Genomic DNA, 13,443 nt, shown 5'->3' on the forward strand with positions numbered 1-13,443 from the left:
CAGAATCGAGGCGCACACACTGAAATCTTTCCAAATGATTTTACAGAAAATATTCGGTAAAAAAATTCATGTTTGGGTACTTATAGCTTTATATGTTAGCTTCGTGATGACGTGACCATCATTTTGTTTATGTTCATAGTTATTGTGATATTTACATGTAAGTGAGATACTGTAAAAAGTTCGAAAAAGTTTGCATTGAAAAATAGGGACCGCTATGATTTAGCGTTCGTTGCGTAGTACATAATGTGTTGCTGCATGTGAAATTTAGCTAACATATTGAAATTTTCTTTAGACTTGGGTGGAGGTCCCGCCTTGTCTGTCGCCAATCCCGGGAAAATTAATTTGATGTAGCACATTCATTTGCGATCGCGCGCACTAGCGATGTAGGCAGAATGAAATAACCACATCGGTGCTCATATTTGATAAACGGTTTGAGATATCGAAACGAGATTTTGGTAAATTACAGCACGCAAAGAAAAGAGTATTTTGCATACAGTTATTACGCAAAACTTCGTTTCTACAATGTTATTCCGCTAACTACAGACGTTTTCGATGAACGAATGTAATTTACAAGGACCATCCATAGCTGGTGAAACGAGAAACGCTGGGGGTTTTGAAATAAAGTAAGTGCAGATATTAAACGTTTATTTTTGTACTGAGGATGTGCTTTTTCATAAGTTACTTACCTTACTTTTCCTCAGTTCCCTACTTAATGAAACAAATAAACCACTGTTTCAGAATTCTCTAGCAACAGTATCTGCACAACACGTCAGTGAGGTGACATTGTGCAAACTCCGCTGTGTTTTGGCAAAAGAAGCAACTGTTAACATGGCAACAAGAGAAATGTAGGTTTTACTCAAAATTCGCTACTCACAATGCTTCTCTAAAAGTTAGAAATCATTAACAAGTCAGGGGAAAACAAAGGGCTGATTTTGTTGCATTTTCAGCGGAGTTCTTTTCAGATACTAACGGTAGATCTTTTTGAACGGTCACCATGCAAGTGCGGATGTGGAGTGGTTTCTTTTAATATTTACCGAAAATGTGAGTGTAGGCTTCGGTTTAGGAAGGCACTTACCTTCCAGTGCTCGGCGTTTCCCCCTGCAGTGCGTGCCTACAACCCCCACTGCTACCACTCTGCTCTCATGTGCCCTGCCAACTGCACATCTAATGGCCATAGGCCACGTTGCTCTGTGTGCACTTTACCAATCTAGATAGTTAAGTCAACGTATTACTTCTGCTTCCGTAGATGTATATGCACTAAAGTTCACGTTGGCAGCACTCAGAAATCATTTAATAACGATCGATATCATTTCATGTCCCTCGATTTTGAAACAATATCTTCAGCACAACCTACAAGTGGTGTGGAGTGGGGGAGGTCATATTTTCACATATCTAAATTACCAATTTCACAGATAACTTTCGTAGAATAAAACAGAACGAAAGTGAAGAGGGGCTGGCCACATGGATAGTATTGTGTAACTGGCTGTAGATAGCATTCTTGACACGAAAAGACATATAGTCTCATGCTGACCATTGTTGCTCTTAGTAAAAAAGAACCTACACAGTGAGTCTATAGCTAGAACTGGCCCAGTAAGATGGGTAAGGCAAGAAGGAACAGGAAAGGGCCTTCACTAAGAAAATAATAACAGAGAAACTGATTTCCCGAAATTTTGGAAAATTGTGGTAAGTTTTGTGGGACCAAACTGCTGAGGTCATCGGTCCCTAGGCTTACACACTACTTAACGCACTACTTAACACACTAACTCACGCTAAGGACAACACACAAACGCATAAAATTTTTGAAAACATAGTCAGCGCTCTTAAAATTCATTGAAATTAAAATTTAAAGCAGTTTTAATCACAATCAAGACTCTTTTAAATTTTAATTTTAACACACACCCATGCCCAAGGGAGGACTCGAACCTCCGACGATGGGAGCCGCGCCAGCTTTGGCAAGGCGCCTAGACCGCACGGCTACCACGCGTGATTTCCCGAATTTAGGCAGGAAGAGCTGAGGGAATATGCATGTACAGCATAACGGTACACGATATTGTGTTTTTCATTTATAATTACGTTCCTCTGCCAAGAAACCATGGAAGAATCAGTCAGCATTCCCCTCACCTACATGGAAGCATAGCTATAGTCTACACACCTGTGTTCACAACAATAGTGTTACGTATGGTTAAATGAAAGACTGATAATGCTAAGAGTACTACACAATTTTATATTCTGTAAATTGTGATGTCAAAGTTTTCCGGGTTGCGATTTGTCCACACATGTCCGATTTGCGGAACGATCGATCGTCCATGTGACAGATCGCTGCGATCCGTCGCTCGTTTGTGGGGTCCTTCGCAGTCAACAGCTTATACCTGAGAAAAGCATAGGCTATAGAATGTAGGTCCTATGCATGTTTTACATTATTATTTAGCGATTTACAGTGTGAGTAATATGACTACTACAACAGTTGGATTACGCCTCGCAGTCACCTTGAAACAACATAACGTCAAAGCAGGCAGTAATGGTTCAAATGGCTCTGAGCACTATGCGACTTAACTTCTGAGGTCATCAGTCGCCTAGAACTTAGAACTAATTAAACCTAACTAATCTAAGGACATCACACATATCGATGTCCGAGGCACGATTTGAACCTGCGACCGTAGCGGTCGCTCGGCTCCAGACTGTAGCGCCTAGAACCGCACGGCCACTCCAGCCGGCAGGCAGTAATGGAAATCGGTATGGCTCAAGAGAGTGGCTTTGTTTTCTGTCTTCAGCCTTCCATCATTTGGACCATAAACCACTGTTTTCTCACAGCTGGCAGGATAACTGACAAAATGACGAGCGCGGACTGCACCATTATTTTGTACAATAATTTAAAATGATAATGTTAAGTTTCAGGTACACAGCAGCCAGGAGGTCTCCTATTATTCAAAAAATAATATTTAAGATCTCCTTTTTCTTCTGAAAATAATATTTAAACAAATTGTATCACAATGTCCTGTTTTCCATACGTTTCATCATGCTTATTTAGAAGCGTCGGCGGGTAGGTTCAACTGATGTCACAGGCCGCATCCGGCCTGTGGGCCGTAGCTTGGTGACACATGATTTATACCAAATCACAAAAAATAAAGCTTGCGCTTGAATGCCTTGTTACATCCTTTCTTGCTTTTTTCTAATAAAGAAGATGGTATTTTCTCGCTGTAAATTAAAAATTCTGTTATTATACTCGCTTTTCTTGACCTACACTTTAGAAACCAACGGGCGCCTTGGAGCTGTACGAGCCACAGAGGGTAGCCACCAGTTCTCTAGGGTAAAAGTTTTCTTTTTCTCCTGTGCAGTTTGATTCTTGTCCTATGACTCATGCCCAAATTCAGTTAAAAAAGGATGCCAATTTTAGTCTTGGCCCTTTTGGGTTAATTTTTGAGGGCGCCTATGTGGTGAACATAAACATTGCGTGGAACCACATACGCCATTGAACTCAATACAAGTTTTACTTTCTGAAGTGCTGCGAGCGATTTCTTAATGTATGCATACCTAGTTGGATTCAAGCACCGCTCGTCTTTGAGATGAAAATTATGTTCCAAGAACAGAATACATCATACGTTCCGTGTGCAATTATTGGTGTTCGGAAATCATATCCAAGACAAAAACGGGCTTGAGTTTAATCTGCAAGGAAAACTTCTGCAGCTACACAATAACTGCTCTGTCAAACGTAAATATATTCGACTGCTTCTGTTTCCAATTCTTCGCTATTTATGCATGATTTTCAATATAATTTGACTCAACAATTACGCACAACTAAGACTTAAATTGACATCTGTGTACTCTCAAGTTATCGTTGTTTCCAATGTCTTACTGAGTAGTAGCGTGGCGAGTACAGTAATTTCATTTCATAAAATGTCTCGCGATTGTTTTGCCTTAAATATTTTGGGAGGGGCAACGTTTAATTATTCCCCTAAAGTCGTCACCACAACGCTACTGCCACTGGAACTGGATGTAACTCTTGTGAAGTTCTTTGCAGCAGTACTCGTAGTTTCTATAGTCATTGCCAGATAGCGTTTATTCTCCCCGAATAAAAACACGTAAAAACTTGAATAACGCGAAGGTTGTAGTTTGTTTAAAAGCCGACAAGGTATTAGAAGATAGAGCTGAAGGTAAGAAAAACACCGGACCCTGGGCCATGTAAGTTATGTGAGTAATGTCCAAACAAATGAAGTTGTTCCGTATATGTGTATTTTTGCGGTGTTATTGTACTATATTCATTTTTATGTGCTTTAAGATCCAGGCCCACGTTGAGATTAAGCAAACATGGCGGATAGTGCCAGTGAGAGTGACTCAAGTTCCATCGATGGAGGTCCAATAATGATGCCACCGTCCCCCGTAACACGGGAACAGTTACAAAAAAGAATAGAGTCGTTGCAGCAGCAGAACAGAGTGCTTAAAGTGGAATTGGAGACCTATAAATTAAGAGTGAAGGCGTTGCAAGAAGAGAACAGAGGACTGCGGCAAGCATCTGTGATAATCGTAAGTTTGGCGTTTTTGAATTAGTGTTTGATAGTCTGCGCTAGTACTATGAACGCAGCACATTACTGAAAATACATATTATTGGCGTAAAATGGTTATTAGCCATAATATTACGTCGTAACACCTCTGGCGTGCATCCATGTTCACAGCAAGCTAAAGCAGAACAAGAGGAAGAATTTATTAGTAACACGCTTTTGAAAAAGATTCAGGCCCTGAAGAAGGAGAAAGAGACTTTGGCGCATCATTATGAACAAGAAGAAGAGTGTCTTACGAATGACCTGTCAAGAAAGCTCAACCAGGTGAGGTTATAAACGTGTTTCGTGCTGAATGTATGGATTTGGTAGCTGCCTGTATCTAGCAGTTATCAAAAGAGCAACAATAATTTTGTGAGAATATTTGTGTACGTCAACCAACTTCATAAGTACGTACGCAACGAACTGTTTTAAGTTTGTCTTCTGTCAAGATATTGCACAGGGTATTGCAGGGTTTGGTTATAATCAGTGCAGACCAAATGTTTTGTCGTACGTTTTCACTTCATAAAACGGAATGGATTTCCAGGTAAGCATTTTATCATAAATTTTTAACTTTTATTGGGGTAGGCCTAATTAACTGTGTTGGCAGACATAGCTTACGCTCCACGTCCTGGCTTTGTTTACTTGTGCAAATGTGCATCATGACGGGGACACTAAAAATATTTTTGTTTCTTTTAAAATTCCCTTCTTGTGGTAAAGTGCGTTATTGGAGATACGAGAAATCCAATGTTGTGTACATAAGTGTTAGTTGTTCACAAAAAAAGAGAAAATCTGTTTCTAAGTACAACTTGTAATTACAGTAGCACTATGGTAGTTCCCTTTCACGTCCATGTTATGTTGTAGGGTACGCACAGTTCTGCATAAGCTGCTGGTTCAGCAACTTCTTGAAATTTTCACATTTCGAATATTGTAATTCTCATTTCAGGTTTCTAGCTCTCTTGATATGTAGAGCTGTTGCCTATAAGTGTCATTTTCCTCCTCACCAGCTGAATATATTTTAATGCCTGACACAGTCAATATGAATTTATGTGTTTTGAAACATATACACAGCCCAAGTCATAATATTACTAAGTACAAACATGCGTTTACGTAGTTTTTGATATATATTTTTTCGTGAACCTTCTTTTTGCTCATCCCTAAATTGTAAAACTATTTTAATTGATTTGATTGATCTTGCTCTGCCGTACTATTCTGTTTTAAATTTTATTTGCAGCAGTGGCGGTGTGGTGCGTTGATGTGGGCAATGACTTTTGAATGCTGAGAATTGAATGCTGTTCATATTAACGGAAACATTTTGTTATAAAATGTTGCTTTATGATGATGATTAATTTACTGAGCTGAGAAGGGTACATACAAGAACCTGGCAATCACAGAACAAGGATAGCATTAATTATTCACTTAATGGCCAGTCATTGCCAAAGTCGCTGCACTGTGCCGCTGCTGCATCTCCTGCTGCCATAAGTAAAATTCTACCCTCTTCTGTATGGCAATAAAAGCTAGTGTCTCAGAAATGTTTTGATATCAGCTTTGTTATCTGTTTTGGTATCTTATATTTCCTCAGGATATGGATAATGTGTAATTTTTCATTTTTATATCTTCATGAAATACACGAAACAATTGGAAGCTGTTTTAGAGACATGTTTTATATGATTTCATTTTGACATGCGACTAATTTGCTGACAAGTAGTTTATATTATTTCATTTGCCATAGTTGTACTATGAACTGCACAAAACTGAGTAATTGCGCTACCTGGAAGTGTAATAACCACTTGAAATTGTTCTCATTATAAACCACCAAATCATATAACCTCTTTTCAAGGCATCACTCCGTTCCTGTGATCCTCCAAGCCCTTTGCAGTGTCTGGCACAACTATGAGTAATTTCTAGGAATTATTGCCTGCCGAATGTGCAGGTCCCTAGTAATGTGTATCAATTGTGCAACTCAGTGTCATCCACATGACTTTTGTGCATGAATTGTGGTGAATGATTAGTACATTGGCAGGGGAGCACAGCTTATTAGTTTGTTTTTGTATAGCAATAAGTGAATGTGTTGCAGTTTCAAGTGCCGATAGTCTCATAATGAAATCTAATTCCTTGGTTATGTAGTGTGGGAAGTTGTTCGAAATTTTGTTGGAACCCAAATTGCTTCCAAATGAGGATAGCAAGAAGTGTATAGAATGTCATGAAGTCAGCTATGTGTAACTTTGTAAGAAAGGTGCAGAAGCTTATTTGCCTTCGCCGTTGTAGTGTGCACAGTGTTACAAGAGAACATCAACAAGAAAGAACACATTGTTTAACAATTCAAAGTTATCCATTGAGAAGAACATCATTTTAATTTCTTGTACTGTATGCTACAGGCAACAGCTTCTGAAGCACGATTGTCCATGAACACTGTGTGAGACTGCTGTGGCCTCTGCCAAGAAGTCTGTTGGTCATAGTATGAATGAGATTGTTCCAATCGGAGGACAAAACAGAGAGGACGGCCATTGGAAAAATGAAGTTGAACATATTTTGGTATTTGGTGCCATTGAGAGATAGTCCTGCAAGTGCTTTCCGTCAAGGGGAAAGAAAGCTCTAGTCTCTCTGATCAAGCACTTAATACATATCATAAAGTCTTGCATCACCCTGGCTCCCAGAACTCTTGACGATAACCATTGACTGTGAATATTGTATCTCAGACATAGTCCCTTTGACAGTTCAGAGGTATCACTAAAGCCGCCCAAAGATGTAAACATGCATGAGCAGTGCCTATTAGACAGAGGGGGTCCAACAGCCGATCAGTTCTAGTCATTCCACCAGGACGGAGGTATACGGCTCATGTTGTCTGTCGTTCAACCATGCTTAGATGGTCAATACCGTGGTTCGATTGCATCTGCATTGTTACTTTGTCAGGAAGGGCTGTCAACAAGGGAAGTGCCCAGGTGTCTCTGAGCAAACCAAAGTGATGTTCAGACATGGAGGAGACACAGAGAGACAGGAACTGTCAATGACATTTCTCACTCACTCCGCCCAATGGCTACTACTGCAGTGGATGACCACTACCTACGGATTATGGCTCGAAGGAATCCTGACAGAAATGACACAAAGTGGAATAATGCTTTTCATGTAGCCACAGGATGTCGTGTTAAGACTCAAAATGTGTGCAGTAGGCTGCATGATATGCAACTTCACTCCTGATGTCCATGGCGAGGTCCATCTTTGCAACCATGAAACCATGCAGCACGGTACAGATGGGCCCAACAACATGCTGAATGAGCCGCTGAGGATTGGCATCACATTCTCTTCGCCGATGAGTGTTGCATGTGCCTTCAATCGGACAATCATCGGAGTCATGTTTGGATGCAGCCCAGTCAGCTGAACGCTTTATACACACTGTCCAGCGAGTGCAGCAAGGTGGAGTTTCCTTGCTGTTTTGGGGTGGCATTATGTGGGTCCGCGTACGCCGCTGGTGGTCATGGAAGGTGCCATAACGGATGTACGGTATGTGAATGCCATCCTCCGACCAATAGTGCAACCATATTGGCGAGGCATTAGTTTTCATGGATGGCAATTCGCGCCCCATTGTGCACATCTTGTGAATGATTTCCTTCAGGATAATGACATCGCTCGACTAGAGTGGCCAGCATGTTCTCCAGACATGAACCCTATTGAACATGCCTGGGATAGATTGAAAAGGGCTGTTTATGGATGATGTGACCCACCAACCACTCTGAGAGTTCTATGCCGAATCGCCATTGAAGGGAGTGGGACAATGTGGACAAACAGTACCTTGATGAACGTGTGGATAGTATGCCACGATGAATAGAGGTATGCATCAGTACAAGAGGATGTGCTTCTAGGTATTAGAGGTACCTGTGTGTACAGCAATCTGGACCACCATCTCTGAAGTCTCGCTGTATGGTGGTACAACATGCAATGTGTGGTTTTCATGAGCAATAAAAAGGGCAGAAATGATGTTTATGTTGATCTCGATTCCAATTTTCTGTACAGGTTCCGGTACTCTTGGAGCCGATCTGATGCAAAACTTTTCTTGGTGTTTGTATATTAGTAGGCACAAAAGTGGTAACAGGTGGCTTGATGTCATGAACACCTTAAAAGCAGTGATTTCAACATGAAATCGTGGATCAGTCTGTTGAATTTATGTTGTCGGATGATCCAAACCTGTCAAATTGTATATAAGAGGAGATGGACATCCAGGAGATATGGACGGACTCTACCTCTTGCAATATTTACATTTCCACAATTTGAGGTTTCATGGAGAAATTGACCCTCCTGTTACTCAGTATTTCTGACTGACAAGCAAGAAGTGTTCCTGGGTTATGGGGAAAAAGGATTGCTGCTGTAAGGTTATACGACATGGGGAATAGCGTATGAAGATGATGCGGCTGACATTTAAAGTGAGTAAAGTTACTACTCTCATTTGTAATTAATTGTAACGTAGTAATTCATCTTTTGCCATTGCTTGATTGAACACTATAAACAGTATCCATAATTCGTGCCACCAAAATCGCTTTTTTGATGTATATCACTAGTTGCCTGCACCTTTTATAGGTAATAATTCTTGGAAATTATCCAATTATAATATCATTGGCAAACCTCATAGTTTTTTATTCTGCCTGACCTTTATTTCCCTGTCCAAACTTCTTTCCTTCCTTTACTGCTTGCTCAGTGTACAGATTGAATAACATCTGGGAGAGGCTACAATCTTGTATTACACTCTTTTGAAGTACTGCCTCTGTTTTGTGTCCTTTGACACTTATAGCTGCAGTCTGGTTTCTGTACAACTGGTAAAGAACCTTTCACTCTCTGCATTCTTTCCCTACTGTATTCAGAATGTCGGAGTGTATTCCATTCAACAGCCAAGATAGAAGGGGGTCAGAACATTCAAAAATGGAGGGAATTAATTATTGGACTAACTGTGAATCCACCTTGTTGTTGATATTATTAAGTTGATTGTGAGGGAATAGTTTGTAAACTTTATTTTTGTGATTTGCAATTTGGAGAAAAGACTTGTAAATTGATAACTAAAATTAAGAGCTAAATTGATTTATGTGGTGTTATAGGAAATACTGACAAGTAAATTACTGAATGTTTGCTGAGCTCTGAAGAGGTCACACTGTGCATGTATTGGTTTGTTCAAATGATTGAATAGGGAAAACAAAGGATGGTAGTAGAAGACATGAAATTACAAGTGGAATTTATTTCTATTCTTTTTCAGTTACGGCAAGAGAAATGTCGACTGGAACAGACTCTGGAGCAAGAGCAGGAATGTTTGGTTAATAAGCTTATGAGAAAAATTGAAAAATTGGAAGCAGAAACTCTTGCAAAACAAAGCAACTTGGAACAGCTAAGACGAGAAAAGGTTGAATTAGAGAATACCTTGGAGCAAGAACAAGAGGCACTGGTTAATAAACTGTGGAAGCGAATGGACAAGCTTGAAGCTGAAAAGAGGTTAGCGAACATGCTAATTTGTGCTAATAAGTATCGTTGACTATTCCTTACTTTTCTGCCATCCAGAGATGTCGATACATTGAGTAACATATATAGTGAAATAATTTAAAATGGGGAAAGCAGACTTCCAAACATAAAATAGTTACTGAAATACTATTTGGCCGTCATAAGTTGACCGATCACTTGGTGGCTGTCGGAGAACAGAAATGGATGCGTGTTGCCCCCCGCATTAGGACTTCTTGAGGGGGGGTTAGGGCCATTGAGGGGAAGTCAGCACCGTTTCTTTGTCACAGTGCTAATTCCATTACCCATGTGTTGTGCTTGTATAAAAGCAAATGTGGCACTCGCAGAAATGCACTTTGTCCACAAAAATGTATGCCACACCATAGGGCAGTCTTTCTCAGTGCAAGCAGGTACAATCTGAAGTAAAGTAATGATTCGAAATAGCCTGACTTTGATACTTTTCTGTCCCAGTTGTCGTTGAAAGATGGGATTTTGTCTTACGGGGGAAAGGCTGTGCTTAGATCAGATTGCACGCACATACTAGTTACTGTTACCCAAACTTCTAATGTTTTTCTGTTGTTTTTGGTTAAGGTTAGCACAATCAAGTTATTGTGGGGAAAAGGGTGACACCAATAACTATCCATTAAGTGAAAATGCTGGTGCCAAACAGATTCTAAAATATGCTCTACAGTTATACTCCCTATGGTGCAATGATCTCTTTTCTGATAGGCAATTAAAACTTGTTGCTTACACCCGCCCCCCCCCCCCCCCCCCCCACAATTTTTTTAAATTTGTGAAAATAAATGATACAAGGTGATCCATAGGTTCTGTTATTTCACTTATCTAGAAGTGACTTTATTATTAAAATGTGTAATGTCATTCAGTATGCTCATTTTTGCTTCTGCCTTTGGTTAATGTCGTCATTCAATAATTTATTTTAACCAGCACATGAATATAACTGAGTTAATCATTAGAAAAGTGCTTGAAATGCAAATAAAAATCTGTCAACCGATCTAATCGAGGAAGAACTGTAACTAGTTGACATACAGTGGAATGTACAGGTTGGAATATGTGCAATTAGGAAAAGGACAGATTGATACTCACTGTAAAAATGAGACATTGGGTTGCAGAATGGCTCATAAAAAAGACTAAGGATCCAGAAGGCCTGGGTTCTGAAGCAGCCATTGAAATAAAGCATTTTATGTTCAGCTGGATGCTGTGTAACAGTGTGGTCCACTTCTCTCTTTGCCACAGTTTATCAATGGCCATTCAGCCTGGTGGATGTGTGGTCAGTAGTCATACCAATATGAAAAGCAGAGAAATGATTGTACCAAAACTGACACGAACATGGCTGCTTTCACAGGTAGCCCGGCTCTGATAGGATAGGCCTGTGGATTGGAACTGGGCAAGTGGGTTGGACATATCTTGTACCCAGATTCTCTACAGGGATATGATCCCTATGGCAAAATGTTAGGATTCGGAGTGCCATGGGGATGGACTAGGATGTTTTGGAGATTGGATGGGCAATGGGACACCAGCTTACGATGGTTGGGGAGGTTCTTAGGTAGGCTGTACCTTGTATCAGGACATAATAGTTAAAGCCCTGACAAAGGATGTGTTTAAGGTGTTCCAGTCTGGGGTGTTATTAGGTGATGAAAGGGGGGGGGGCACTCCTTTGTAGATGGTTCGTGGGGGTGGTGGGAGGATTTATTTTTATTTTTTTCTCGGCCGGGGGGGGGGGGGGGGAGCTACGGCACAGGAAATCTGTTTGTGGACTAGGTCTGGCGGATAGTGTCTGTATATGAAGGCATTTGTGAGACCTTCAGCATGCTGGGCAAGGGAGCTGCAGGCACTGCAGGTATGCCATTCCTGAGTGGCTATGTGGTGTGCCTGGGATTTTTTTGATGTGGAAGGGATGGCAGCTGTCCTAAATGTAGGTGCTGTTGGTTGTTGCTGGGTTTAACAGGGCCAGGGTGTGGATGGAGCCCTTGCAGAGAAGGTAGTCAATGTCTAGGAAGGTGGCACACTGGGCTGTGAAGGCCCACTTGAAGTAGGTGGGAGAGAAGGTGTTAAGGTTATGAAGGAATGGGGATAGGATATCCCCCCCGGCTCTGAGTCCAGATATAGTCCAGATCATGAAGATGTCAATAATAAATGTGAACCAGATCAGGGTTTAGGTGGCTTAGGAAGGTTTCTCCTAGTCGACCCATAAACAGGTTGGCATTGGAGGTTGCCATATGGGTGAAAATGGCGGATTTGTTTGTATACCTTTCCTTCGAAGGTAGGATTGTTGTTCCCGCTGGTTTCATTTAAGGGGACCACACCCTGCCCATCTAACCCATGTTAATTTAGGCAAGTATTTGATCCATTTCTGAAAAAATTATTGGACGCAGGACCTTAATATTTTTACTGTATGTTACATGATGCTAATAGTCAATTGTACTAAAATCTACTTCATCCATTTAATAGTTTTTAAGAAATACTTTTTTTAAATTTATTAACAAAAAATATTAAGCTTTTTCTGCAGAAAATATATTTTTGTGAACTTCCTAATGGGGAAATATTAGTGAATGTAGTACCAGAGGTGGCTTTTTGTTATGCGGAGTTACTGAAAATTTCATTCATTTATCTATGATAGTTTCTTATATAATGGGGCAAATGTACTGAAAATTTTAGTTTGCGAGAAATTGACTTTAAAGAAAAAAACTTTTGAAATTTGTTACTTACAGTTAATTAAAACTGTTCTGCTGCATATGATGGCCCTTCTTTGGCCTCTAGCAGGTCTTCCAGCTTCTTGTTCACCTTCCTGGATGATTGTCTTGCTTTCTTGGCCATATTAGATGCAGACCTGTCTGCATCTGCTATTCTCATTTTATCACAGTGTTGTAACCCAGTGATCATATTTTCACCAGGATTAATTCCTAGCTTTTTCAGTACCCCACACTTTCCAATATTACCACCATTGAATGTAATAACAGCATCATGAACTCCTAGTTTCATTGTATGCATGCCTACAAATACAGTTTTAGGAAGGCAGTTCCAAATTATAAGATTCATTTGGGTTCTGTGTCTGCCCATGCAGACATTTCCTTAGACGGTCAGGGTGAGCCAAATCCCTGAAATTAGGTTTAATTGCTGTAATAACAGCAGCTGGAAGAGAATGCTGGTGAGAATAAGAGTCTCCAGTTGCCTGAGCTCTATTGTATTTGCACCACGAATTTTCTCCTGATGGACACAATCCATAACATTGCTTATCATCAGTTCAGGACTTATGGAGGAATATGGCCCAAACATGTCTCTTCATTGCCTCCAGATTTTCTTTATTTCTCCTAATTGCCTGCCTATAGTATACCTGCAAGTTTTATGTTTCAGTTTTAGTTAACCGACCCTGTCCAGTCAACAATTTTCCATTTTCTAATTTTTGTTCCTCTCATAT

The 13,443-nt window shown here is 40.3% G+C and overlaps 1 protein-coding gene across 3 annotated transcripts in view; it reads left to right on the forward strand.

Moving 5' to 3' along the window:
- The first annotated feature begins 3,997 nt into the window (after positions 1-3,997).
- The window catches only part of LOC124545018 (coiled-coil domain-containing protein 6), a 61,106-nt gene continuing 51,660 nt past the window's right edge, over positions 3,998-13,443 (forward strand). The window contains exons 1-4 of one of the 3 annotated variants that reach the window (XM_047123797.1): positions 3,998-4,151; positions 4,277-4,521; positions 4,671-4,820; positions 9,772-10,004. In XM_047123797.1, coding sequence (XP_046979753.1) covers positions 4,306-4,521; positions 4,671-4,820; positions 9,772-10,004 — 599 coding nt within the window. In that variant the 5' untranslated portion in view covers positions 3,998-4,151; positions 4,277-4,305. Of the gene's footprint in view, positions 4,189-4,276; positions 4,522-4,670; positions 4,821-9,771; positions 10,005-13,443 lie in introns of all 3 variants that reach the window. The other 2 variants (XM_047123796.1, XM_047123795.1) reach the window with 2 other exon arrangements.

The sequence above is a fragment of the Schistocerca americana genome, chromosome 8 (genome assembly GCF_021461395.2).
Source record: "Schistocerca americana isolate TAMUIC-IGC-003095 chromosome 8, iqSchAmer2.1, whole genome shotgun sequence".
Classification (NCBI taxonomy): Eukaryota; Metazoa; Arthropoda; class Insecta; order Orthoptera; family Acrididae; genus Schistocerca; species Schistocerca americana.